Genomic DNA, 24424 nt, shown 5'->3' with positions numbered 1-24424 from the left:
CTTTGATAAGGTTGCTGAATTGCTAAATTATTTGTATACAAATGTGAAGTGAATCTGGTTTTAATGAAGGAATTCCCCCAATATATTTGGCTGTTATAAGGCAGATGATGCATGGATTGAGGAATCAGCTCTACTGGACTCTGTCTCACTCATACACCTCCAGTTCTCACCAAGCAGAGGTCAAACCGTTATTTACATGGTCAGAACAGCACTCCAGATGTCCATGGGTGAAGAGGTAAAGAAAGGATGATTGCTCAGACGGCTACTGGACTGAACCTTCTTCAAAAGACAATCATCATCATCATCATCATCACTGTGTGTGACTCTTCACTGGGACTGAACCTAAGCCAAATGGAGACATGTCCTGAGTAATTGGTTCCAGGAGTTGGTGGTGGTGATGTTAAAGTCAGCGTGAAACGGAAGTTGAGATTCTGTTCTTCCCTATTGTGATGTAGTCTATAAGCTATCCCTGTGAAATGCCTTATTGAAGAAGAAAAATATAGGCCTTCATCGGTGAACAGGACATCATGATTACAAGGGCACATGGATAAAAAAAAAAGTGCAAGAATAAATAAATTAGTTTTGGTTCAATGGTGCTTGAAAGCAATTGCATGTGTATTTTTGCGACTTTGGAGCCCCTCCCCCTGCTAAAAAACCCAGCATAAACCAGCAAAGGAGCACTGGTGTGAAAAGTATTCACATTCATTACTCGGGTATAGATACTAGGGTTTAAAAAGACTTTTGTAGAAGTTGAAGTATCAATAGTACTCAGTACTCATGCTTTTTTCTCAAGTAAAAGTGTAAAAGTACTGGTTTCAAAACTACTTAAAGTATAAAAGTAAAAGTAATGTAAGGGGAAAAAAATGCCATTAAGAACAAAAGCTTAGGCTGCTCCACAGGGGCCTATTGTGCACTACCCCACCTCCTCAAAATACATTTTTCTGAAGGCCATAGGCCAGAATGACTATAACGTTGAAAAATTTGGGATGCACTAGGCTACCTATTTCAGCCACATATATGACCATTGAAAATGAACGCACTTTAGTACAATGCAAATACATTAAAGAACTAGAGATATGATGACTAGTTGCCTATAAGTATTGTAATGGTGCAAAAAGTCAAATTTCAGAGGCATATCATCAATAACATTTAATGGAATGTAAATGTACATCCAAGTTTAGCTGCAGGAATCTGCGAGGGCAATGGACAAGAAAATAGGTGTACCCAGGGAAGGCTTAGTAACAATTACCCATGTATGGTTGTCTATTTACAATAAACATTAGTGCTGTCAAAATGAATGATTAATCCAAGAGATTAATCAAAAAATAAAAATGAAAAATAACTCATAATCCTGATACCTTCCTGTATACGTCTGCTATGTCCAGTGTTGGGGAGGGGAGGGGGGGTTTGTAACGAGTTACAAAGTTGGTATAGCCCAGTTATCACAACATTGTCAATTGCAAACGCTAATTTATTCAAACGTCTTGCTACCAAACTACCTACAGTAGCTTAATTTGCAGAGGGAGAAGAGAAAGCACTCATTTGATAAATTAGCCAGTTAAAACCTCTTAGCCTGCACCCCGACGCGGGCATTCTCAACACCTCTCAACTCACACGTGTCAATGTTTATGAATAGATTAAATGAAACAGGACAAATTTAATCTTGACAAACTATATATCATTATAAAGATCTAAACCTCAAGCATCGACGACAGACTGTTTTTCAATGGAAAGCTTATAAAGTCTGTATTTGCTAAATTTGTGTAAGCAGTACACATAAAAACATGAAAAAAAAAACACAGTACATGCAAGATCCGTTTTAATAATGAGTCATAAACACATCCACAGCTGTAAATCCCGGTTTAGTTAGAAAGGTAAGGGTCCACTGAACGACATCTCATGAAGCACGTTTAGCCCAACGAAGCAATAAGGTTGTATTATGGATCATAAAAACTCTCACTCAGAAACTGCATATTGGTAGTAAAAAACACAATGGTTTCGTAGTGTACAGTTTCATAAACAGAATGAGACTATCCACCAAAAAAAAAAAAAAAAAGAAGTGAGAGAAAAACTGAAGCTTTTTATTTGAATTCTGGCACTCTAGTGACGGCTCTTGATGCATACTCTGACGCATCTGTCATCTGATGGAGGTGGAACTAAGCGATCGCCTTTTCCTTGATTTGTTTTATATTTCAACATTTTTCATATATGTGTGAGTGTGTTTTATGCTGAATGTCCCCCATAATGGGGGTGCTGGCTAACAAGTTAAGTTGAGAAATAATAACTTTTAAGAAATATATTTTTTGATAACTGAACCCAACACTGGCTTTGTCCTTGCTGGAGTGTGATGTGATTTGTGTCACGTGCAGGTGTGATGGATCATGTACAAACCTATAGGGTGTCGGAATGGTATATGTTTATACTTCTCATCCAATCACAATCAAATTTACTTCATCCGGTTGGCGCGATTTATCTGGATAGTTTTATATTGGTGACAAGCCGTAACGAAACAGGCCGAAATGAAATAGCAGTAACGAACCTATTTTTTAAATGTAAGGAGTAGAAAGTACAGATAATTGCGTGAAAATTTTAGGAGTAGAAGTAAAAAGTTGGCTGAAAAATAATTACTCCAGTAAAGTATAGACACCCAAAAAGTAAGGTAACTAAGTATTTGTACTTCATTACTTGACACCTCTGCAAAAGACCAGCATAAACCAGTGAAGGACCATCATAAACCAGCAAAGGACCATCATAAACCAGCAAAGGACCAGCATAAACCAGCAAAGGACTAGCATAAACCAGCAATAGACCAGCATAAACCAGCAAAGGACCATCATAAACCAGCAAAGGACCATCATAAACCAGCAAAAGACCAGCATAAACCAGCAAAGGACCATCATAAACCAGCAAAGGACCATCATAAACCAGCAAAGGACCAGCATAAACCAGCAAAGGACTAGCATAAACCAGCAAAAGACCAGCATAAACCAGCAAAGCACCAGCATAAACCAGCAAAGCACCAGCATAAACCAGCAAAGGACCATCATAAACCAGCAAAAGACCAGCATAAACCAGCAAAGGACCATCATAAACCAGCAAAAGTCCAGCATAAACCAGCAAAAGACCAGCATAAACCAGCAAAAGACCAGCATAAACCAGCAAAGGACCATCATAAACCAGCAAAAGTCCAGCATAAACCAGCAAAAGACCAGCATAAACCAGCAAAAGACCAGCATAAACCAGCAAAGGACCAGCATAAACCAGCAAATGACCATCATAAACCAGCAAAAGTCCAGCAAACCAGCAAAGGACCAGCATAAACCAGCAAAAGTCCAGCATAAACCAGCAAAAGACCAGCATAAACCAGCAAAAGACCAGCATAAACCAGCAAAGGACCATCATAAACCAGCAAAAGTCCAGCATAAACCAGCAAAAGACCAGCATAAACCAGCAAAAGACCAGCATAAACCAGCAAAGGACCAGCATAAACCAGCAATCGACCAGCATAAACCAGCAAAGGACCATCATAAACCAGCAAAAGACCAGCATAAACCAGCAAAAGACCAGCATAAACCAGCAAAAGACCAGCATAAACCAGCAAAGGACCATCATAAACCAGCAAAAGTCCAGCATAAACCAGCAAAAGACCAGCATAAACCAGCAAAAGACCAGCATAAACCAGCAAAGGACCAGCATAAACCAGCAATGGACCAGCATAAACCAGCAAAGGACCATCATAAACCAGCAAAAGACCAGCATAAACCAGCAAAGGACCATCATAAACCAGCAAAAGTCCAGCATAAACCAGCAAAAGACCAGCATAAACCAGCAAAAGACCAGCATAAACCAGCAAAGGACCATCATAAACCAGCAAAAGTCCAGCATAAACCAGCAAAAGACCAGCATAAACCAGCAAAAGACCAGCATAAACCAGCAAAGGACCATCATAAACCAGCAAAAGACCAGCATAAACCAGCAAAAGTCCAGCATAAACCAGCAAAAGACCAGCATAAACCAGCAAAAGACCAGCATAAACCAGCAAAAGACCAGCATAAACCAGCAAAGGACCATCATAAACCTGCAAAGGACCATCATAAACCAGCAAACAGGCTCAGATAACTATATATACATATAACTATATATACACACATATATATATATGCTATACTCTGCAGATTAAAAGTTTGAGAGTCAAAAAGATACATATGTTTTACCAAATAAATACTTTCATTCAATAAATGCACATTAAATCGATCAAAAGAGATACATTTATAGGACATATAATGTGACAAAGGATTTCTGTTTCAAATAAATGATGTTCTTTTAAACTTCATTCATCAATCCTGAAAAAATATATTGCGGTTTAGTATAACACAGCAAAACTGTTTTCAACATTGATAGTAATCAGAGATGTTTCTGAAGCAACAAATCATCATATTAATGATTTCTGAAGAATTATAAAGACACTGAAGACTGGAGTAATGATGAAAATTCAGCTCTGGATCACAGAAAAAAAAAACATTTTAAAATATATTTAAATAGAAAAAAGATATTTTAAACTTTTATAATATTTAACAATTTTACAGTTTTCTGCTGTATTTTTTATCAAATAAATGCAGCCTTTATGAGCAGAAGTCTCTTTTTGTTTTTTCAAAAAATTGTAATTGTTTAAGACTAGTTTGTATGTGTTAATACATAAATGAGTTAAATGTTCAAACGTCTTTTTAGAGGAAGCATCAGGTTTTTACTAAAAAATAGATAAATTCTTATAAAAAATAAAAATAAAATAAAAATCCCCTTTTGCCTTTCATTGACATTTCTTTTTTTTTCAAACAGGCAACAGACGGTGCTGGTATTTCACAACAGTGTTGCCCAATCCCAGTGCACATCCATCAGCTTAATTGAATCTTCACTCTGACAGCACAAATCCCTAAGATAGCACTCATTTATACTTCCCCACAGAGAACACAGAGTCAACACTTCAGCTGGAGGAGACCCTTATCTGCATTCATTTCAGTACACTCTAAACATACAATGCACTTATATTTGAGATCCAAGGGAAAAGCAAATGGTGAAGAGTGGGCTTATTATATGCTCTTAAAAATTAAGCTTCATAAAGGGAACTTTTGCAGCTATGCTGAAGAAGAACCATTCAGATATGAAACTTATATCTTACTTTTTTCTTTTTCCACTCTGAAGAATATTTTGTGCATTGGAAAGTTTCCATGGATGTTAAAGATTCTTCATGGAACCATCAATTTATAAAAGTGTAACTTCAAAACTTGAATAAACATTTGAATGAAATTAAGTGTATATTTAGAGTAATTTAACAAAACAAGTTATCTGAGGAACATCATTTACACAATTAGGTTTCATGCTCACTAAACAAACAAACAGCCTCAACACACACATCCACCCACACACTCATATTCATACACACACGTCCAGGCTTTAGTCAGAAGTGGAGTAAAAGATGAGTAAGGTACACAAGAAGTGATTTTTTTTCACAACCCCGAGCTCTGACTCCTCCTCTGGAGATGGTGGGGTGGTTTTCAGAGCTGACAGACCCAGACAAATATACAAGAGAGAAGTTACTTCTGCTCAAACTCTCCAGTGCACTGCTCCAAACACCTCACCAGTGGTTTCCATCGCAGAAGCAGATAAACGCATATTCTGCTGGACCGGACACCTTCTGGAGATATTCAAGGGTGTCGCAAACAAAGAAAATCCTCCTAAATGCTGACAGAGCCTTGTGGCCCGATGGGATCGGACGTCAGAGACCTGAGCGCCCTGCTTCCAGCCGTCCCGAATGCAAACTGTTCCCTGCCCATCGGAGGAGCTCCGCAGTGGGGACCGATGCTGGACTTTCACCCTGCCTCCCCGTACGGATCTCTTCCCTCCCACTCCTTTATCAAACAGGAGCCAGGCTGGGGTCCCACAGACCCTCACGAGGATCCACACTGTGGTTTGGGGGCCTTCACCGTGCACTTTTCGGGGCAGCTCACAGGGATGCATGGCCCGTTTGCTGATTCTCCGTCCAGCCAGAGCAGGATGTTCTCCAGCGGGCCTTATCTGCCCGGCTGCATGGACAGCCCTCCTGCCCCGCGCACCCAGGGTGAGACCGCCGTCTCTCAGTCATGAGACACACAATCTGTCAAAACAACCAAAAAAAACATGAAACTTCAGAGATGATTGAGATTTTGCATTAAGCTGGTGTGTGATTGTCAAGTTTACGGAGCTGTTGACACCAAATTACTTATAGAGGATCTCTTATCACCCTCCAAATATTACTTCTGAAAAGTGAATGAATTATGCATTTGAATCAAATTAAATTTTAATGTCATACACATTAGTGAAAACGTATTTTTTAAAATGATCTTTATATTCTATTATAAATATAATAAAGTATATCAAGGAAAATCAAACACTTTTTTGATTTGAATGTAAAAGATACAAAACCATACTATTCAGCTGACATTTATATTTTTTTCCATTGTGCTCAGTTTTAGCTGCTTTAATGAAACGCATTCTGCATAAAGGCTTTATATATCTGTTGCGTCAGACGTAAATGTCCTGGATCTTCCGTTTGATCTCTCTTTTGCCTGATTGTTTTTATGAAGGGCACTTCGGACTTCCTTAAAACATTTGGGAACACAGCTGATATTCTAAAGGAAAGTCGATTAAAATGTGTCTTAAAGGGTTAAATTAGTATTTTTCATTAAATCAACCGGATTAAATTGTTTTGGACATAATGTGTTTATAAAAAAAAAAAAAAGTCAGTTGTATGAAATGACATTTTCTGTAGTGTTTTGGCTCAGTGGCTGATTAACACTGGACTTTATTAATTATTTCATGCAACAATTATTGCACGTGCTGAATGAGTCTCACACAAGGTCTGTCTCTGCAGTCTAGCATTCATTTTTCCTTTGTGTTGATGACTTACAGCACTATGTGAACATCTTGAAGAGCTTCTCTCCTTTAAATCTGAGCGCTCACAATACAAATGTCTGATGTGTTACAAAGATTCCCGCATCTACTTCTGTAATTTATCATTAGATGAACTTTAGGAGAAGTCACAACGACAAATTGATTCATTGGAAAAGCTTATTGGTCTCAAGTGGGTTTACGCACCAGATGAATTATAAGTCTGTTGGAGAGAGATGTGTATTTAATACATTTTGTCAGGAGTAGAAGTGGAACCTTTTCTGTGTTTATAGAAAAGTCATTTTCAGATGAATACTTGCATCAGTTAGAATTTTATTGTAATTTTTAACACTTGTTAACAATGAACAACTGGCTTCTTCAATAGGAATAATGGAGTCAGCTGAGAAAATGTGGATTTCACTGAGAACAAACACACTTATTAATATTTCTTTGTCTCTTTCTCTCAGGTTATGGTACAGTAGCATTAGATGGAGCTCCCAGTTACGGACACACACCTGCTCACCACACTCCACCGTTCTCCAACGATACCTTCAAACACGAGGACCCCATGTCCTCCCAAAGCAGCATGGGTCAGGGAATTATATTAAAGTGTACTTCAGTTTAAAATAAATGATTGTCAGTACAATCGTCAGTACATCTGAACCATATTCCAAATGACAATAGAAATAATTGCATGTTAAAACGGATTCGCTGAGTCATAACGATCACTCTTACATTCGGCTAATTGCACTGAATTTTTATTCTGTTGCAAATTGCATGTGAAAAGTGTCTATGTAGTCTTTTAAAGTATAAGATCTTTTTTTTTAAGTATGCTAAAGTGTACTTCTTTTTCAGAAGGGCTCTGCAGGACAGAGTGAATTTGTGAGTGAATTTAAGTATAGTATGACAAATAAGACAAATAGATATCTGGAGATCACTGGATCCGCAAGGATCATCTCCAGGTTAAGTGTCAGATGGAGTTTTAATGTTAGGGCAGTAAATACTATTTTTCCCCTCTCTGTCTCCTTTCTCAAACACTGAAAACACTGCATGCAAGAGTTTTTAAGTTCATTAAGCATAAATTACATTGGCATAAATGATCGCCACTCTTTTTCGGGCAGCTGAGTGGAAGAAGCAGAATTGTGGATGTGGAGAAGATTGTTTAGTGCTGCCGAGGGACTGATTCCCTGAGAAATGAACAGAGTGCTCTCAGAAACTCTGCTGACTTCTTTATGGTCGCAGGGAGGCCTGCGCTGTTTGGATAACCGCAGTAAAGACGAGGCCGAACTCTCTGTTAGCTCTGCTGTAAAACGCTTTGTTTCACTTCTAAACAGGAAAACTGAAGTATGAGGTCTATGAAGAGGACTTTCTTTAAGATATTTCTGATGCTCTCTGAGTGTTTTAATATGTGCTTTGTTTTTGTGAATATGCAGGTGAGCAGCAGTACTCCGTCCCACCGCCTGTCTATGGGTGCCACAGTCCTCCGGACAGTCTTTTGAGAAATAGCTTCAACAGGTACCTTCTTTACCGTTGATAGTTAGTGTAATAAGAGATGTAATTAAACATTACATTACATCCTAATTATGAGTTTTGACACTTTACTTTCCATTCCCAAGGTGTGATTCATCATGCATGAAATAATAACAATAAAAGTGCGGTAAACTGCATCATAGAGGCAGCAGCTGCGAATGACAAGAAGTTACAAAAATATGCCGAATTGTTTATGTAACTGTTGAAATAAAGGGATATTCCTGGATATTATCTAATGATAGCTTCTCAGACGTGCCACAGAAAACAATTTCTGCTTGACCCGCAGTCTGCAAAAACATGCAGAAATCTCAAAGGCATTCGGGAGGGTACAAACGCAGAAATTTTGTATAACGTCTAAATCTGTGGTTCTCAACCAGGGGGTCTCAGAAAGCTTCCAAGGGGTTGCTCAGAATTATTTAAAATAAGACAAATAGGCTTTAGATGGGTCATGGAATTTTATGTTTCTAGTGGTAAAGCTTATGAAGTTTTTTGCATCAAAAATATTTGTAAAGATGATCATTTTCTGTCGTAATTTTCACTCTCTGTCATGAACACACATTTCAAGGAATGTTGCCTCTTTCAGAGATGCAAGTGATTTTATTGTAAAGTAATTTCTTAGATGCGTAATTTCTCAAATGCGATTATATGAAAATGTCAAGGACACTTTGGTTTTCCGTGGCATGACTCCTTTAATATAGTCTACTAAAAATCTGTTTTTTTAAATTAATTTTTTATTCCAATTCACCCTCCATCAACTGTTTTGCCTTTGAAGAACCGGAATTCCCATTGATCATGCAAATTGTTTTACATATTATAACTGCATGGCCATGTTAAACATTTTTGTAGTTATGCCAAGCTCTAAAATATTTTATAGTGTAGAAATAGTGGGTAAAAGAAAGAAAGGTCATGCGGCCTTCAAATGTTGTTGTGGACAATGGCAGTCTTGCATGGAGACAAAAAATAAATAATAAATAAATAAAAAATTAAGAACAATGATCTAAATTATTGTTTTAGTGTAGTCACTTTAGATGGTTTAGTCTAATATGTCAAATCAAGTCAAATTTATTTAGTGCTTTGCACAATTCACATTGTTCACATCTTCATGCCTTAGTTGGTCCTTTACATGAAATCTGCTATAAGGACCATCATTTGCTATAATTTAAATAATTGCCTTTTTGTGCTCTAAAAACCTCCACTTCCTCCAGCACCACCTGTCTAGATCTGCTACGGTAATTACGAGTGTCTATTCATGCAGCAGCAGCATATCTTACATGCTCACAGTTGTGTATTTGTTCGCAGAAAGTCCATACTTGCTCAGCAGCAGCCAAAAACTGACACACTAACATGCTAAAGCTATTCAGATAGTTTCTGATTTTGTTTGAAATAGTTGTTAAATTGTCACACAGCATGTATGTATTCCCGTGGAATGCTTTGCCCCATAGATCTCCACTATGTGTCATACAAAAATGTCTTTTTTTTGCAGTTTTTACAGTTTCTTTTCTGTGGTAATTGACAGCACGTCATACAGTGTATGCTGTTGGTAGAGCAGAACTTGTATTGATCTCAGATCATTCTTTCAAAAAAGGCACATTAGTTAGTGTAAGAAGTAAAATATGTATAATGCTGATTTGTGTCAGCCCCCTCCGTTTTCTGAGTGACTGAAATTGAGTGTCAGTGAGGCCCAGTCTGGATGGATCAGTAAAATCCTGAGTAAGTCTGCAGTGCGTCTTGCTGTCTGCACAAAGGTTAAGAACAGCACAGCAGCTCTCAGCAGGCCAAAATACACTCACAATGATGTACTGCCCGTTTCCTCCAAATTCCTCTTCCCTTCTCTGCTTGGCCCTCCCCAGAGACAGGAGAGGATGGAGAGAAAGAGTTATGTATTCAAAAGATTAACTTTATTATAAGGAGAGCAGAGGAAATCAGAATATCAGTACATAACAATTGACACTACCATTTAAAACTACAGTTTTCAAAATCAAATATTTTGAAATATTATTACAATTGAAAATCAATGTTTTTTTATTTGAATATATGTTCAAATGTAATTTATTTCTGTGTTCAAAGCTGAATTTTCAGCAACATAACTCCAGTCTTTAGTGTCACATGATCCTTCAGAAAATATTCAAACACACACACTCACTTGAATCAAGCTGGTACTTTTGTAGTGTGTTCCGGTTATCTCACAAACCTCGATTTCTTGCCAATAAAGTGAGATTATAAGGGAGCGGAAGGGAAATTCCACCTTATTTTTCATCACTGTTTGGCCTAGAAACTCTCTTATGCATTTTGAAACACTGGTATGAGCTGTAATGGAAATCAATTTATTGGGAAGCGATGTGGCAACAAACCATAAAGTAATAATGAAACACAACCATGACTTCTTTATTTTCCGATTATTATATTATATTATATTATATTATATTATATTATATTATATTATATTATATTATATTATATTATATTATATTATATTATATTATATTATATTATATTATATGATTTAACTATAAATTATTTACTAACTAAACAATTTTAATTATTATTAGATCATCATTATTATTGTTAAATAACAATAAACAATAGTGAATAACTTGATACATTTTGTATCTAAAGGAAACTGTCTGACCTTCAAAAACTGCTACTTCAGCCCACAGAAAAGGGACAGACAGCATATGAGTCAAAATCATTTCCCCAAATCCTTCCCACCATACCCAGAAATCTCTGTGACATCACATTATTACGTGACTTGCCAGCCAGGACCACGTGAGATCGTGCTGAGATGCAACACTTCACAACATGTGGTGAAACACAGCGATGTGTGTGTTTCCACTGTGCCAGTTATGAATCAGTGCTGATGATTAGAAAGAGACATGTCTGCACTTCTAGTCAGCCTAGGAACCAGAAAAATAACATTGCATGAAAAAAATTTTTTCTTAAAAACAAAATTCTAAATTTCTTTCTGTGTCTTTTTGCTTTTTTCCTTCCTATTTTTGTTGTGTCCCCCTTTTTGTGCTTGTTGAGAAGCTGAGCAGTGAAAGTGAGGTCACATGACTGTGATTTATCTCTTCTGCCCTGGCAGTGATAATCTCTACCAAATGGCGTCTCAGTTGGAATGTGTTACCTGGAATCCTGTCAGCTCGCTTACACCCAGCATAAAGAGGTACAGACTCGGTCTCATATCAACACCTGTGTTTTTAAAAAGACTTCCCTGTCCTATCCCGTCCTGTGCTGTTCTGTCTTGTACTGTCCCTTCCTGTCCTGTGCTGTCCCGTCCTGTCCCATCTTGTGCTCTCCCTTCCTTTCCTCTGCTGTCCCGTGCTGTCCCGTCCTGTCCCGTCCTGTGCTGTCACTTCCTGTCCTGCTCTGTTCTGTCCCAACCTGTCCTGTGCTGTCCCGCCCTGTCCTGTCCCGTCCTTTTGTGTCCCGACCTATGCTGTCACATCCTGTCGTGTCCTGTCCCATGCTGTCCCGTCCTGTGCAGTCCTTTTCTGTCCCGACCTGTCCTGTGCTGTCATGTCCTGTCCTGTCCCGTCCTTTTGTGTCCCGACCTATGCTGTCACATCCTGTCGTGTCCTGTCCCATGCTGTCCCGTCCTGTGCTGTCCTTTTCTGTCCCAACCTGTCCTGTGCTGTCATGTCCTGTCCCATGATGTCCTGTGCTGTCCTGTCCTGTCCTTTATTAAACTTTCCTTTTCCTTTCCTTTCAAGTTATTTTTTACATCCTCCTCACCTCTCTTCTCATCTTCTTTTCGTCTTCTCTGCCGTCCTGTTCCCTATTCTAATTATCATCTGTTTTGAAGAAAGACCTTGCTGTCCTCTGATGTTGTACTGCACTTTGAAACAAAAGTACAGACTGAAGTAGGAGAATGAATCATGCTGTGGTGACAGCAGAGGAGATAGGAATGGATCCTGCTCAGTCGACCAGTCCAACCCAGATAGAGTGTCTGACCTTGGATGTGTTGAAGGGGCAGCCCAGGGTAGAATGATTTTGTGTGTGAGAGAGAGACAGAACGATGTAGACTAGCTGAAGGGCAGAGGGGAATGCCCCCAATGCACTGTGGGAAGTTTGTGTTGTTTTTAGTGATTAAGTGAATGTGTGCTTGTCTATAGGCAGATGAGTAGGTGACTGGGACGCTGGACAGAATATTTATGCCGGCTGTCCAGATCAAAGATCTGGTATCCACCTTCCTCACCCTCGATGCCATGACAACAGGGTGTTTATCTACTGAACGGATGAATGGTTGGGCTGTGGGAGGACTGGACCAGCAATGGCTGATTGTGTAGTCTTGAGTCGGACAAAGAAAAAGCTTTATAGGGCTTCAGCTCTTCATCTGTTACTGCCCACACTACGAATCCACCTCCAGACTATAATTTAGGACAGCATTTTTACATTTCTTTTTGGATATAGCACCATCCTTTTGTTAAAGGGATAGTTCACCCAATAATCAAAATGATGTCATTAATATCTCACCCTGATGTCGTTCCAAACCAGTAACACCTCCGTTTATCTTCGGGACACAGTTTAAGATATTTTGAATTTAGTCCGAGAGCTCTCAGTCCCTCCATTGAAGCTGTGTGTACGGTATACTGTGTCCATATCCAGAAAGGTAAGAAAAACATCATTAAAGTAGTCCATGTGACATCAGAGGGTCAGTTAGAATTTTTTGAAGCATCGAAAATACATTTTTGGTACAAAAATAACAAAAACTACGACTTAATTCAGCATTGTCTTCTCTTCCGTGTCTGTTGTGAGAGCGTTCAAAACACTGCAGTGTAGTGATATCCGGTTCACAAACGAATCATTCGATGTAACCGGATCTTCTTGAACCAGTTCACCAAATCGAACTGAATCGTTTGGAACGGTTCTCGTCTCCAATACGCATTAATCCACAAATGACTTAAGCTGTTAACTTTTTTAATGTGTCTGACACTCCCTCTGAGTTCAAACAAACCAATATCCCGGAGTAATTCATGTAGTCAAACAGTACACTGACTGAGCTGCTGTGAAGAGAGAACTGAAGATGAACACAGAGCCGAGCCAGATAATGACCGAAAGATTGACTCGACAACACATCCATCAGTGTTTTGAACTCTCTCTCACAAGAGACACGGAAGAGAAGACAATGATGAATAAAGTCGTAGTTTTTGCTATTTTTGGACCAAAATGTATTTTCGATGCTTCAAAATATTCTAACTGACCCTCTGATGTCACATGGACTACTTTGATGATGTTTTTCTTACCTTTCTGGACATGAACAGTATACCGTACACACAGCTTCAATGGAGGGACTGAGAGCTCTCGGACTAAATCTAAAATATTTTAAACCGTGTTCCAAAGATAAACGGGTTTGGAACGACATGAAGGTGAGTTATTAATGACATAATTTTGATTATTGGGTGAACTAACCCTTTAATAAAGGAGGAAAAGCATATTTAGCTTAGCTATTGACACAAGTTCAAATCTGTCTTTTCTGAGAATCTTACTGGTTATACGTACATGTCATACTGTCTCTCTGCTCTCTGTGACATTTACCTGCTCTGTGTCTTTGGATTTGTGTCCAGTCACAGTGGCGGATATGAGGCCGAAGCGTCTGCAGGAGCTCCGCTGGTCTACAGATGCAGCACTCAGTATCACATACACACACACAGCCTGTTCAGAGGAGTGCAGGTGGGTGATCGCAAAACACAGAGAGACATATCGTTTCTACCTGTACACACACAGATTGGATTCTCACAATAATATAACCATAAAGTGCACTGGTAGTATTTATTACTTATAATAAACACTATGTGTGTGTGTGTATAGAGCACGACAAAAGAGCTTTATATGCGTACAAGTCTTGAGCAGGTGAGGTATATAAGACTGACATTACTTCAGTCTGAAGTGTGTGTTTGGCCTGAATCAACATCCATCAGAGCTTGAGAAAGCTGATACTGTCCAGAGAATAGTGTTCATGTATGTATGTTTATAACATTAGTTTAAAGCTTTCCTCTAAAGGCTTTTAAAAGCTAAATTGATATTTAACAGACCACAAGATAAGAGGGTTTGTTCAGATGCACAACTCATCCGGGGTTTGGTAATGCAGAAGTTAAAACAAACAAAGGCTCAGAAGTGCAGGAGAATTGGCAAATAGAGTTTGTTGATTGGCAATTATTCCCGTTTTTTCCCTTCCAGGATGTGCGGAGTGTACCAGGCATCACTCCCTCCATTAAATCATCCGAGAGCAGTGAGAAACGGCCGTTCATGTGTTCTTACCCCGGCTGCAGTAAGAGATACTTCAAACTGTCCCACCTGCAGATGCACGGCAGGAAACACACAGGTGAGATGCCAACCAAAAAAAGTTTCACCCTGGGCCCACAAACAATCCAAACCGTTTTCATGGTCTAGATTGAGATCTTTTTTTCCTCTTTAAAAGAACAACAGGTGAGATTTACAGTGTTATGCAATACTCATAACAAAGTCATAATTCATACGTGATTGTGGTTCTTTCAGACCGCCAATAAGAGAAATTGATGGCAAGGAATTAAATTAGAAGAGGTGAAAATTTGTCCATAGCTCAAAAGCAGATCAGGTCCACAAACAAAAACACATGAGATGTCCCTGGATATTAGAAATCCAGGATTCTCAGGAATGTCTGATTTTATTCTAGTGACAGATTGAGTCTGATAACAGCCGTTATTCACAACCATGAATCAACACACACACACACACACTCCTCTAAAAGTACACATGGGGTCATTTAGGAGGCATTACTATAGCAACATGACTGTACTGTCTAAGCCACTCCCTGAAGAAGACACTTTACAGTAAACATAAGTCTTTGCAGGACAATTATTATTATTTGGAAAACATTTGAAAAATGGTTTCAACACCACCATTGTGGTACTACATAGAATAAGAGAAACAGAGGAGATGGGTGGAGGGATTCGGGAAGAATTGATGCTGGGACAGTACAGTGAGTGCTGCTTATATTGGCTCGTAATGATGATTGACAGGAATAAATGATTAGCCTCCTCCCAAACCTACATTAGGAACTTCATGTCAGTAACTAATGGGAATTGATTGTGAAGTGTTTACAGAAACGGATCTATTTCTATTATTGTTAATATTAGAATGAATTATACTTGGGCTAGACAATAATTCAGTTATCAATATAAAAATATATTTTTCCAATAATGGTGATATGATTTTTTAAACACATTTCTGATATTTCAGAATAGATTACCAGTGTTTCCCATGCATTGATTTATTTGTGGCAGTAACGTGTGTTTTTGTTGTTGCTCACTCGTTTTTCTGTTTTCTCCTCTGAACACTTTTCCTGTTCTTTATCTTGGATAAAGGACTTTTGTTTCAATCTGTAAGAATAATCAGCTTATGCTATAGTTTTATTATATATTATGCTATATCGTTTTATAGGAGGAGGTTTCCGAAGTTTGTAGGTAAAGACATTCGTTGTGGGCCTTCTTGGCAGTTTTTCTGAGGCTTTTTTAAATATTGTTCATATCGATATTAGAATGATATCGTATCATCAGAAATTAAGAAATATATCATGATATACATTTTTATCATCCAGAGCTAATTATATGACAGAACTGCATTATACATTGCTTTGGATAAAAACGTTTGCTAAATGAAAAAAAAATTAATGTTTTGTATAAAATTAATTTTATCTTTATCACAGAAAAACATGATTGTAATACTACAGTAAAACAGTAATAGATCAATATTACTGTGTAAATATCTTCAACCTGTGTAAAAATCGGTCAGTCTTTGTCATTTTTGTTTCATTTCTTTTGACGACACTGGTGGAGTATCTGTATTTTGGGTTTAATGTTACTATAGTGAATTATTTGTAAGAGCCTCCTCTGAGTTGCACAAGAATCACAAAAATGACTAAGAAACATCTGGAGTGAGTAATTTGTGACCTCATGACATGTACAGTTTTACAGATAAATGCATGATTTATGACACTATAACTGCTCAATTCAGACGGCGCCCCCTTGTGTTAATGGCAGAGACTCCAGTCCCGTTCACACACACTGATGTTTCTCTGTGTGCAGGTGAGAAGCCCTATCAGTGTGACTACACAGGCTGCGGCCGCAGGTTTTCCAGATCTGACCAGCTCAAGAGACACCAGCGCAGACACACAGGTTAGACACGGCTCTGCTCTTCAATACTGCTCATTAACATGATACACTTGGAACAATAAGGGTTCTTCATGGGCAGTGATGGTCCCATGAAGAACCTTTTACACCTATGGAAACTTTTAATTCCACAAAATGTGGGAATTCTTTTAGTGGAATTTTTATTATATAAAATTATATAAATATTATATAGAATATTATTAAAATGATCTTCACTCCAAGAAAAAATGGTTCGTTTAGGAACTGCTGTTCAATCAAAGGTTCTTTGGGAAAGTAACAATGGTTCTTCAATAATCACTGCAAAGCAAACAAACAAACAAACAAAACTTTAGGAAGCTTAGTTTACTCTCGTAACGGACACTTTTAGCATTTAGCCGTAAAAGCTATTAGACTGCAAAATTCAGTCTTTTTTCAAAAATGATGGTGACTCATCTTACACTTAGGGACGTATCCACACTTGTGTCCAATTAGATGCTTTAGATGGAGATTGCCCCACCCACTAGTTCCAGCTGTCATCACTTGTATAAAGTATGATAAGCCCACCTCAGCGGTCTCTCTGTCTCCTGCTTTGCTCCTGCAGGCGTCAAACCCTTTCAGTGTGAGACGTGTCAGAGAAAGTTTTCACGCTCGGACCATCTTAAGACTCACACTCGGACTCATACAGGTAAAACAAGTGCGTAAGCCTTTTTTCCAGATTTCTCCAAAACCATTTGATTCCATTTGATGCATATACTCTGATTTGATTAGAGCACATCAGTAAAATGTGTTGCTGTGTTTCGTCTCTGGTGGTCATCAGGTGAGAAGCCGTTCACGTGCCGCTGGCCCAGCTGTCAGAAGAAGTTCGCCCGCTCAGATGAGCTGGTCAGACACCACAGCATGCATCAGAGAAACGTGAGCAAACTCCAGTCTGCTGTTTGAGACTCTGTATATAACACACACACACACAGATGCTGAGACACTCTCATCAGCCAAGACCTGGCAGTCGCTGAACTGATAACATGAAGTCACAGCACGATGCTAATTTACTACATTATAACAGCGTCCATGTGAGAAGTAAATGGTGCTGAATGCAAAAATAAAGTTAGTTTTATTGTATTTGACACGGAACACTGCCATTTACTGAAGAATGTGTCTGGATCATCTCATTTTGTAAATAAGATTTGTGCTTCCATTCGTAATAGTCATTTTTCACATATATGGACGGTTGATTGCACTGGGTATGCTTTTTTTATTTTTATAAATGGCGTGATGTGCTGGGCCACTCTTTTGGAAAGTAGATTGTGGATGCTTGAGAAATAGCAAACGTAAAAATAAGATGCACTGTGATGCCTTTGTATATATGATTGTCAACTGACAGCAGTATTTCTTAAAATACCTTTTATAATAAATGACATTATAAACTCAAATGTATTCTTTTACACATACACACACACACACACACATATATATATATATATATATTAGTGCTGTCAAAATTAGCGCGTTAACGCATTCGATTAATTTGAAATTTTTAACGCGTTAAAAAAAACGCAATTAACGCGGTTGCAGTTTTTTATTTCCAGTTGTGGTCTATGTGTGTTCAACGTGCAAAGAAATATGGATAAGACCAAGGAAGGACTTTTAGACGGAAAGTTTCAGTATAAAACTCTGCCGGATTACTCTTCAGTCTGCCACAAGAAACATTACTCTTCATTTAGTCTGCCACAAGAAACAGCAACATTAAAATCATGAACTCAAATGTCATTGTTTAAAAAAAAACAAAAAAAACAATGACTTCAACAGTGCGTAAATCAGACCTTTCTGTAACGCTAACGTTAATAAGCTTAAACGAAAATAACTAAATAATTGTGTAGCGGAGTATTTTTTGTACACAGTGCTGCGAACTGTCAATCACTCCTGTGCGCGTGCATCACTGTCCTCCTCAGCTGCAGCAACTTGCGCTCTCTCTCTTCATCAAGCTTTAAAACAAAAAGGGGACAAAAAGATCATATTGTCTTTGTGCATAGGCTATAGATTAATTAGATAAATGAATATCTAAATTTGTGCCTTGCCGTCTACGGTATTTTTTTAGAACTTAGAAAAAAGATGCTGCAGCCAATGAGCAGCCAGCGGGGGCTGCAGGATGACTCAACCTCCGCAGACAGTTTTTAATGTTTATCAAACAATAAATACTCAAGATTTTGCTTTAGTATAACTCACAACGAGTTTCACACACCTTCTCCGGCCACGTTGAGTTGTTGACACTTACAGTGGGAAAGCGACACATGCGCTATTCACTTGTATATCTTAAGGGTGAATGGGTAATGTAGTTTCTGCTCTGGGTGGGATGAATTAGGAAGCTTGCATTGTGAAGGGCGCTCTGAAAATCGGCAGTGCAGGTAAAAGATTAAAACCTCTATTAAAACAGATGTCCAAATGAGTGTACCGGTACGCTACAAGCACGTTCTGGGCGCACGGAGAGGTGGCGGTACGCTCGAGCTATATTTGGAAGTGGCGGTACTGAGTACTGGTGCGTACTGGCCCACTTAAAGCACTGGCAATGACTATACTTTGGAATTTTTTTGCAGTCCACTTAGAATTCAACATGGAAATCATTTTTGTTTTTTATTGGCATTGATTGTTTTGAAATTCAAATGGTACTTACATGCCTGTGTTTTTATTTCTGTAATAAATATGGCTTTCAAGCCAACAGTTAATTTGGAGGATATTGATGGTTTATTGCAGGAATGTTGTTTACATGAGAAAATCTGTGTTACAAGTTAAATAAAAATTCCAATAAACAATCATATTTTGAATTTAAATAGTTTCTTTGTCTTGAGTTTACATTAATTATTTATATTTTACATTTACATATCCAAAAAGTTTCAGTCTTTTAATTGCGATTAATCGCGATTAATTTTTAAAAATTGTGCGATTAATTAATTTTTTTTAATCGATTGACAGCACTAATATATATATATATATACACACACATACACACACATGAAAGCATATATTATATAAATTGCATATATACATGCCATAGATGCATCAAAACAGGCAAATTGTAGCCAATTAAAAATACATGTTAAAAATGAACACCTTACTAGAAAAGAGATAGAGACCATAAATCACCCAATAGATGTCCAATGTGACATCTAAACTAAACTAACAAATTTGAAATGAGCAACAAAAGTACATTTGAATAATTTCTCCCAAAGTTTAGTTTGGAGCATTTATTAAAAACAGTGTACAAAAACAAAACTGCATACAAACCTACACCAATGTAAATACAAGCAAGCCCCCAGAAACAGTTCCAGATGAGTGTTAGTAGAGTGGGGTCACATGAAATGCACCTCTATATACAGATCTAGTCCTCGTCCGGTTGAGCAAACACTGTATACCGTCATGGTTTGACTGCACTTCACAAAAACTGAGCACTGAATGCATGCATCGTTCAAGAAGACGGTCCGGCTTTCAACGGCCTTCAAGCTTCTATTTACAAAAACGCAAAATGCTACTGAGATTTAAACATTTGCAGTATTTCATATTGCATCTGTGAAACACAGAACTGTTCAAAGCTTATGGGGTGTGACATTTTTACTTGTTCTTGCAAAAAAAAACAAACAAAAAAAAAACAAGATCTCTTCAAGATCAAGGAATAAAAATTAAAATCTTGCTCAGACACATGAATATATACACACACGTTCATTCAAGCTTCTAGAAACCAATCGCATTTACATAACATTAACATTACAAATGACAGCCTAGACTAGACTAAAGTGCGTTATTGCCCAGAAATACTTTGCCATAACAGAAGTATCTTCTCGTCCTGAGGCAGCAGGTGTTGTCGAGAGGTCAGCGGGAGAGTTGATCAGTTTCAATCACGTATCGTCACTGTAGAATTACATCAAGTGTCTCCAATCAAAAGGAAAATCACTTTAGCCATCATAGTTCACAACATCAACCCTGATTTGCCGGTTAAGCTCCTCCCCTGCAGCAATCAAGGTCTTCCATTGGTTCATTCAAGAAAGGAGCTGATTGGTCAAGAGGTTTTACTCACGCAGTCAACTTCGTTCGTCCTATAAATGAAAAAATAAGTTTGGGAATTAAAATGCGCATTGATGACTAATTCATCAAGTTTTTCTTGGACTTAGAAAGCATGTTGTTGCTATTGAAACCACACAATAGAGAATCATCATAATCATCATCATCATCATCATCCATTTAGATTCCACTTACTATCTTACTACAACTTCCGCACACGATTTTCACCGTGGGTGATATTTTAAGGCATGATAGTTCATTTCAACACAAACACAACCTAATTATGCAAATTTGAAAGGCAGCTTCATGTGTAGCATTTACAGAGAATATAAGATTGCCATTCACACCAAGATGAATATTGTGTAAAGTCTTTGTTAAACATTGTTTGAATTAATTACTGTTAATGTGTCCTATTAGACATTCCAAGAAGTCACTGCAACCAGTTGTTTTTTCAATTTTGTCAGAGAGTGAAACTGCATTGGTCTGAAAACAAATATCACATAAGAAAATCTGACCGAAATCACATACAGACCATTCAGGTTTGTGTGAACAGGAACATTAGCAACATGCTAACCTTAAAATTAGTTATGAGTCAAGTCTGATCATTATCATTCCAAACCAGTCACTTGTGAGCTTCAATGACCTCTTCAAACATGAACGTTAGAATTATATAATTCATACATTGTATGTTGACATCGAATGTTAATTTCTATATATTTTTGTAGGAAAATAATTGTAATTCTCACCTTGCACTTATAGTTCTAAATAATTTGCACGCAGCTCCTGTACTACTTCTCCACTGAAAACGTTTGTTGGAGGTAGTAGAAAAGTGGCTTTATTGCCTTTAGTTCGTTGTAGACACAGTGTAAGATGCAGCCATAGATAGGACTGCACACACACACTAGCTGGTGCAAAAAATGGTGTGTGTTTGAATGTTTTTTTGTTTGTTTTTTTAAACTATTTTTGGGGCAGTTCAGTTTTGTTGCTGATTTGAAATATATGTTATAGTGTGGTAAGTGGTTTTGGGGATTTCAGGATTTCCCCATTCAAGGAGATAGACTTTAGTCTTGGATACTCAAGAGGACTTTGGCGTCAACAAGTCAAAGTCTATCTAATGGCAGTGTCTCCGGGCACATGAACAAAAGTCTAAAATCCTAATGGTTGGACAGTTTTCTTTGCAGTTTCACGGAAAATAGATTTTTTAAAAATAAGTTCATTTCATTCTGAACAGGTGCATTAACAGCAGCTGTCAATATATTCATATTGAATATTCATTTTGTTTTATCAGAAGGCAGCTTACAACAGAGCTACTGTACCATAAACAGTACTGAACATTTCTGTGAATCCTATATCCTCACATGATAACAGATAAATCGATAGTTCACCCGAAAATGAAAATTATTCACCCTCAAGCCATCCTAGGCATATATGACTTTTCTTTTTTCAGACGAATGCAATTAGAGTTATATAAAAAAAATGCCCTGGCTCTTCCAAGCTTAATAATAGCAGTGAAGGAGGTCAAGATTTTGAAACCCAAAAAAGGCATCCATCCATCATACAAGTGCACTCAATCAATCACATTTGTCACAAGAATAAATGGTTTCATTTTTCACCACCACAGTACAGTCCAGCCAATCAAAAGCAGAGCTGTAGGTGAAGATATAAAAAATAAAATATTTTCACCACTATCTTTCTCACACACACACACAAACCGTGCACAGTTGCAAAAATCATAAGAATGGATGTAAATCATTTGGACAAATACAGTAAAGATTGTACAAGACCAAACAAAACTGAAAAGACACAAGAACAAAACAGCAGCTGAACCCAATTTACACGAACACACACAAACTTCCTGGGGTTAAAGGCGCTGTGTTAGATGGGTGGGCATCAATGAGGTGACGTGTGGTGCACCATGCCATGCTGAGCAGTTCATGCCAAGCGACCAACCACATAAAACCCCACCTACCTGCCCACGGTCCCCAACCAATGGGCTGCTTCTGTCTACCTGTCTATCTGGAAACAGTGTCACAATGCAAAGAACAGACGTCCCCTTCACACAGTGTGACCTGCACTCAATGCACCATGTCAGATGCTATATATAGCAAGGATTATTATATCAGATTACATAAGAGTCTTATATAAGCAGGTATCTCTGCGTCATGTGACCGTTGGTTTAACAGTGAAACTGGGGAAGTTTTTCTCTCTGCTCACCTGTGGACAGCTGACTGTGGGACCTCCGGCGGGTTGTGGGGGTTTTAGAGGTGGAGGAGAGGGTTGAACTTGCACTGCTAGCCCTTGAGATGGGGAGCGGCACAGGGGTCACGGGCGGAGAATCCAGCTACATGAGAAAAATAACGATTATTTTGTAATATGGAATGCATTTGTAGTGCGCCTAGGAAATCAGGTGGATTTTTTAACCAAACTTTTTCTTTTTTTATATTCATTGTAAGGTTAAATCAAATTGGCTAATTAAAAAGCATGTCTTATTAATTGAAACCATGAAACTTAAACAATTTAACAATTTATTAAAAGTTTTTTTTAAAAATGTTTTTTATAGCCAAGTGAAATCTATTAAAAAAAAAAATCCCCCCAAATTCCATTTTATTTTCCCCTCAATCTGTGCTCTACATTTTAATTTTTCAGTTTTAATGGTTTAGTTTACTTTTAATAAAAAGCATATCTAAATAATTGAAATCATGAAAATTGTGCAATTTATTAAAAATTTACCAAAAATACATTTTCGGGTCTTATGAAACTCATTCAATTTTGTTCTGAAAATTTAATTCTGTTCTATAATTAAAAAATGTATTAACATTATTAAAACTTATGAAATGTTCTGGGTTTTTTTTTTCAGAAATTCTGTGCCCATTTACATTTTTCTGGATTTATGATACAAATGTATAATCTAAAATGGCATAAAACATTAACAATTCAATTAAGCTTTTAAAACAATGTAAATCAAATGCCAAAAATAAAAGTTATAGTAACATTTTAAAACCAAATGCAACAAAACATTTGCCAGTTAACATTAGGTTGAAATTTGTGTTACTTATGTAAGAACCACAGTAAAATTTTCACACATAAATGACAGTATAAATATGAACAGGACAGGAGGAAAAGTGGAATAATGAGTGCATTGTGGCCACTGCATTAGTAACAGAAGTAAAGTTATGGGTGAAGGACAGATCTCAAAGACGTGGTTGTTTTCAGACATGAACACTGGAGGATGAGTGTGTTTGTGATGCTGTACCTCCGCGCTGTCATGAGTTGGAGAGGAGGATGTAGAGGAGTTCTCTGCTTGGCGGCGCGAGGAAGACGAGGGCCCGATCTCAACAGTACGAACACGCTGAGCGAACTTCAGAGAGCAAACCGACTCACTGACGTTACTCTCCAGAGGAGACACCTGAGATACAGAGAGAAGAATCCCAGAGTTGTGAGAAACCGCATCAGAAAGAGTGATCAACTACACACTAAACTAACATGATGTTCTGTAGGTAGAACATTTTGTATTCTTGTGATTGGAATCATAAAGAACTGAAGTAATATGGTTCCAATTGAGAAATTACTTAGTTGTGATTCCATCATTGATCCTTAAAAAACAAAAAAACTAACTAAACTAAATGTGCACTTTTTCTAACTTATCTAGACTTTGAGGTATTATGTGGAAACTCTGAAAGTGGCAGTGCCTTCTGCTTTAAAATCAAATTATATTTCTATTTAATAATACCTATATTTACCCTGGGGCGCCTCAGGGCTCAGTTCTTGGACCACTTCTCTTCTCGGTCTACATGACA

General features: G+C 37.8%; 2 protein-coding genes across 8 annotated transcripts in view; one reads left to right on the top strand and one right to left on the bottom strand.

The window, feature by feature from the left end:
• The first annotated feature begins 5466 nt into the window (after positions 1–5466).
• LOC113061714 (Wilms tumor protein homolog) lies at positions 5467–17995 on the top strand. Of its 2 annotated transcripts, none has more exons than XM_026231093.1 (9): positions 5467–6115; positions 7392–7514; positions 8358–8439; positions 11537–11617; positions 14019–14124; positions 14632–14776; positions 16518–16607; positions 17182–17265; positions 17398–17995. In XM_026231093.1, the coding sequence occupies exons 1-9, from the start codon at positions 5737–5739 to the stop codon at positions 17517–17519; spliced, it is 1212 nt and encodes a 403-aa protein (XP_026086878.1). In that variant the 5' UTR covers positions 5467–5736; the 3' UTR covers positions 17520–17995. The 2 variants fall into 2 exon arrangements, with proteins under 2 accessions (XP_026086878.1, XP_026086877.1); XM_026231092.1 differs by having other exon boundaries at positions 5468–6115; positions 17182–17274.
• A 1806-nt stretch (positions 17996–19801) lies between these two features.
• LOC113061713 (kinesin-like protein KIFC3) overlaps positions 19802–24424 on the bottom strand; it is a 38725-nt gene continuing 34102 nt past the window's right edge. For 4 of the 6 annotated variants that reach the window (XM_026231088.1, XM_026231091.1, XM_026231086.1 and 1 more), the window contains 3 exons: positions 23881–24033; positions 22842–22968; positions 21613–22643 (listed from right to left, as the gene is read on the bottom strand). In XM_026231088.1, the coding sequence (XP_026086873.1) occupies positions 22489–22643; positions 22842–22968; positions 23881–24033 (435 nt within the window). In that variant the 3' untranslated portion in view covers positions 21613–22488. Of the gene's footprint in view, positions 20663–21612; positions 22644–22841; positions 22969–23880; positions 24034–24424 lie in introns of those variants that run through there. The other 2 variants (XM_026231087.1, XM_026231090.1) reach the window with 2 other exon arrangements.

This window comes from Carassius auratus, chromosome 43 (assembly GCF_003368295.1).
Source record: "Carassius auratus strain Wakin chromosome 43, ASM336829v1, whole genome shotgun sequence".
NCBI classification, from domain to species: domain Eukaryota; kingdom Metazoa; phylum Chordata; class Actinopteri; order Cypriniformes; family Cyprinidae; genus Carassius; species Carassius auratus.
This window is presented reverse-complemented; position numbering and strand designations above follow the sequence as displayed.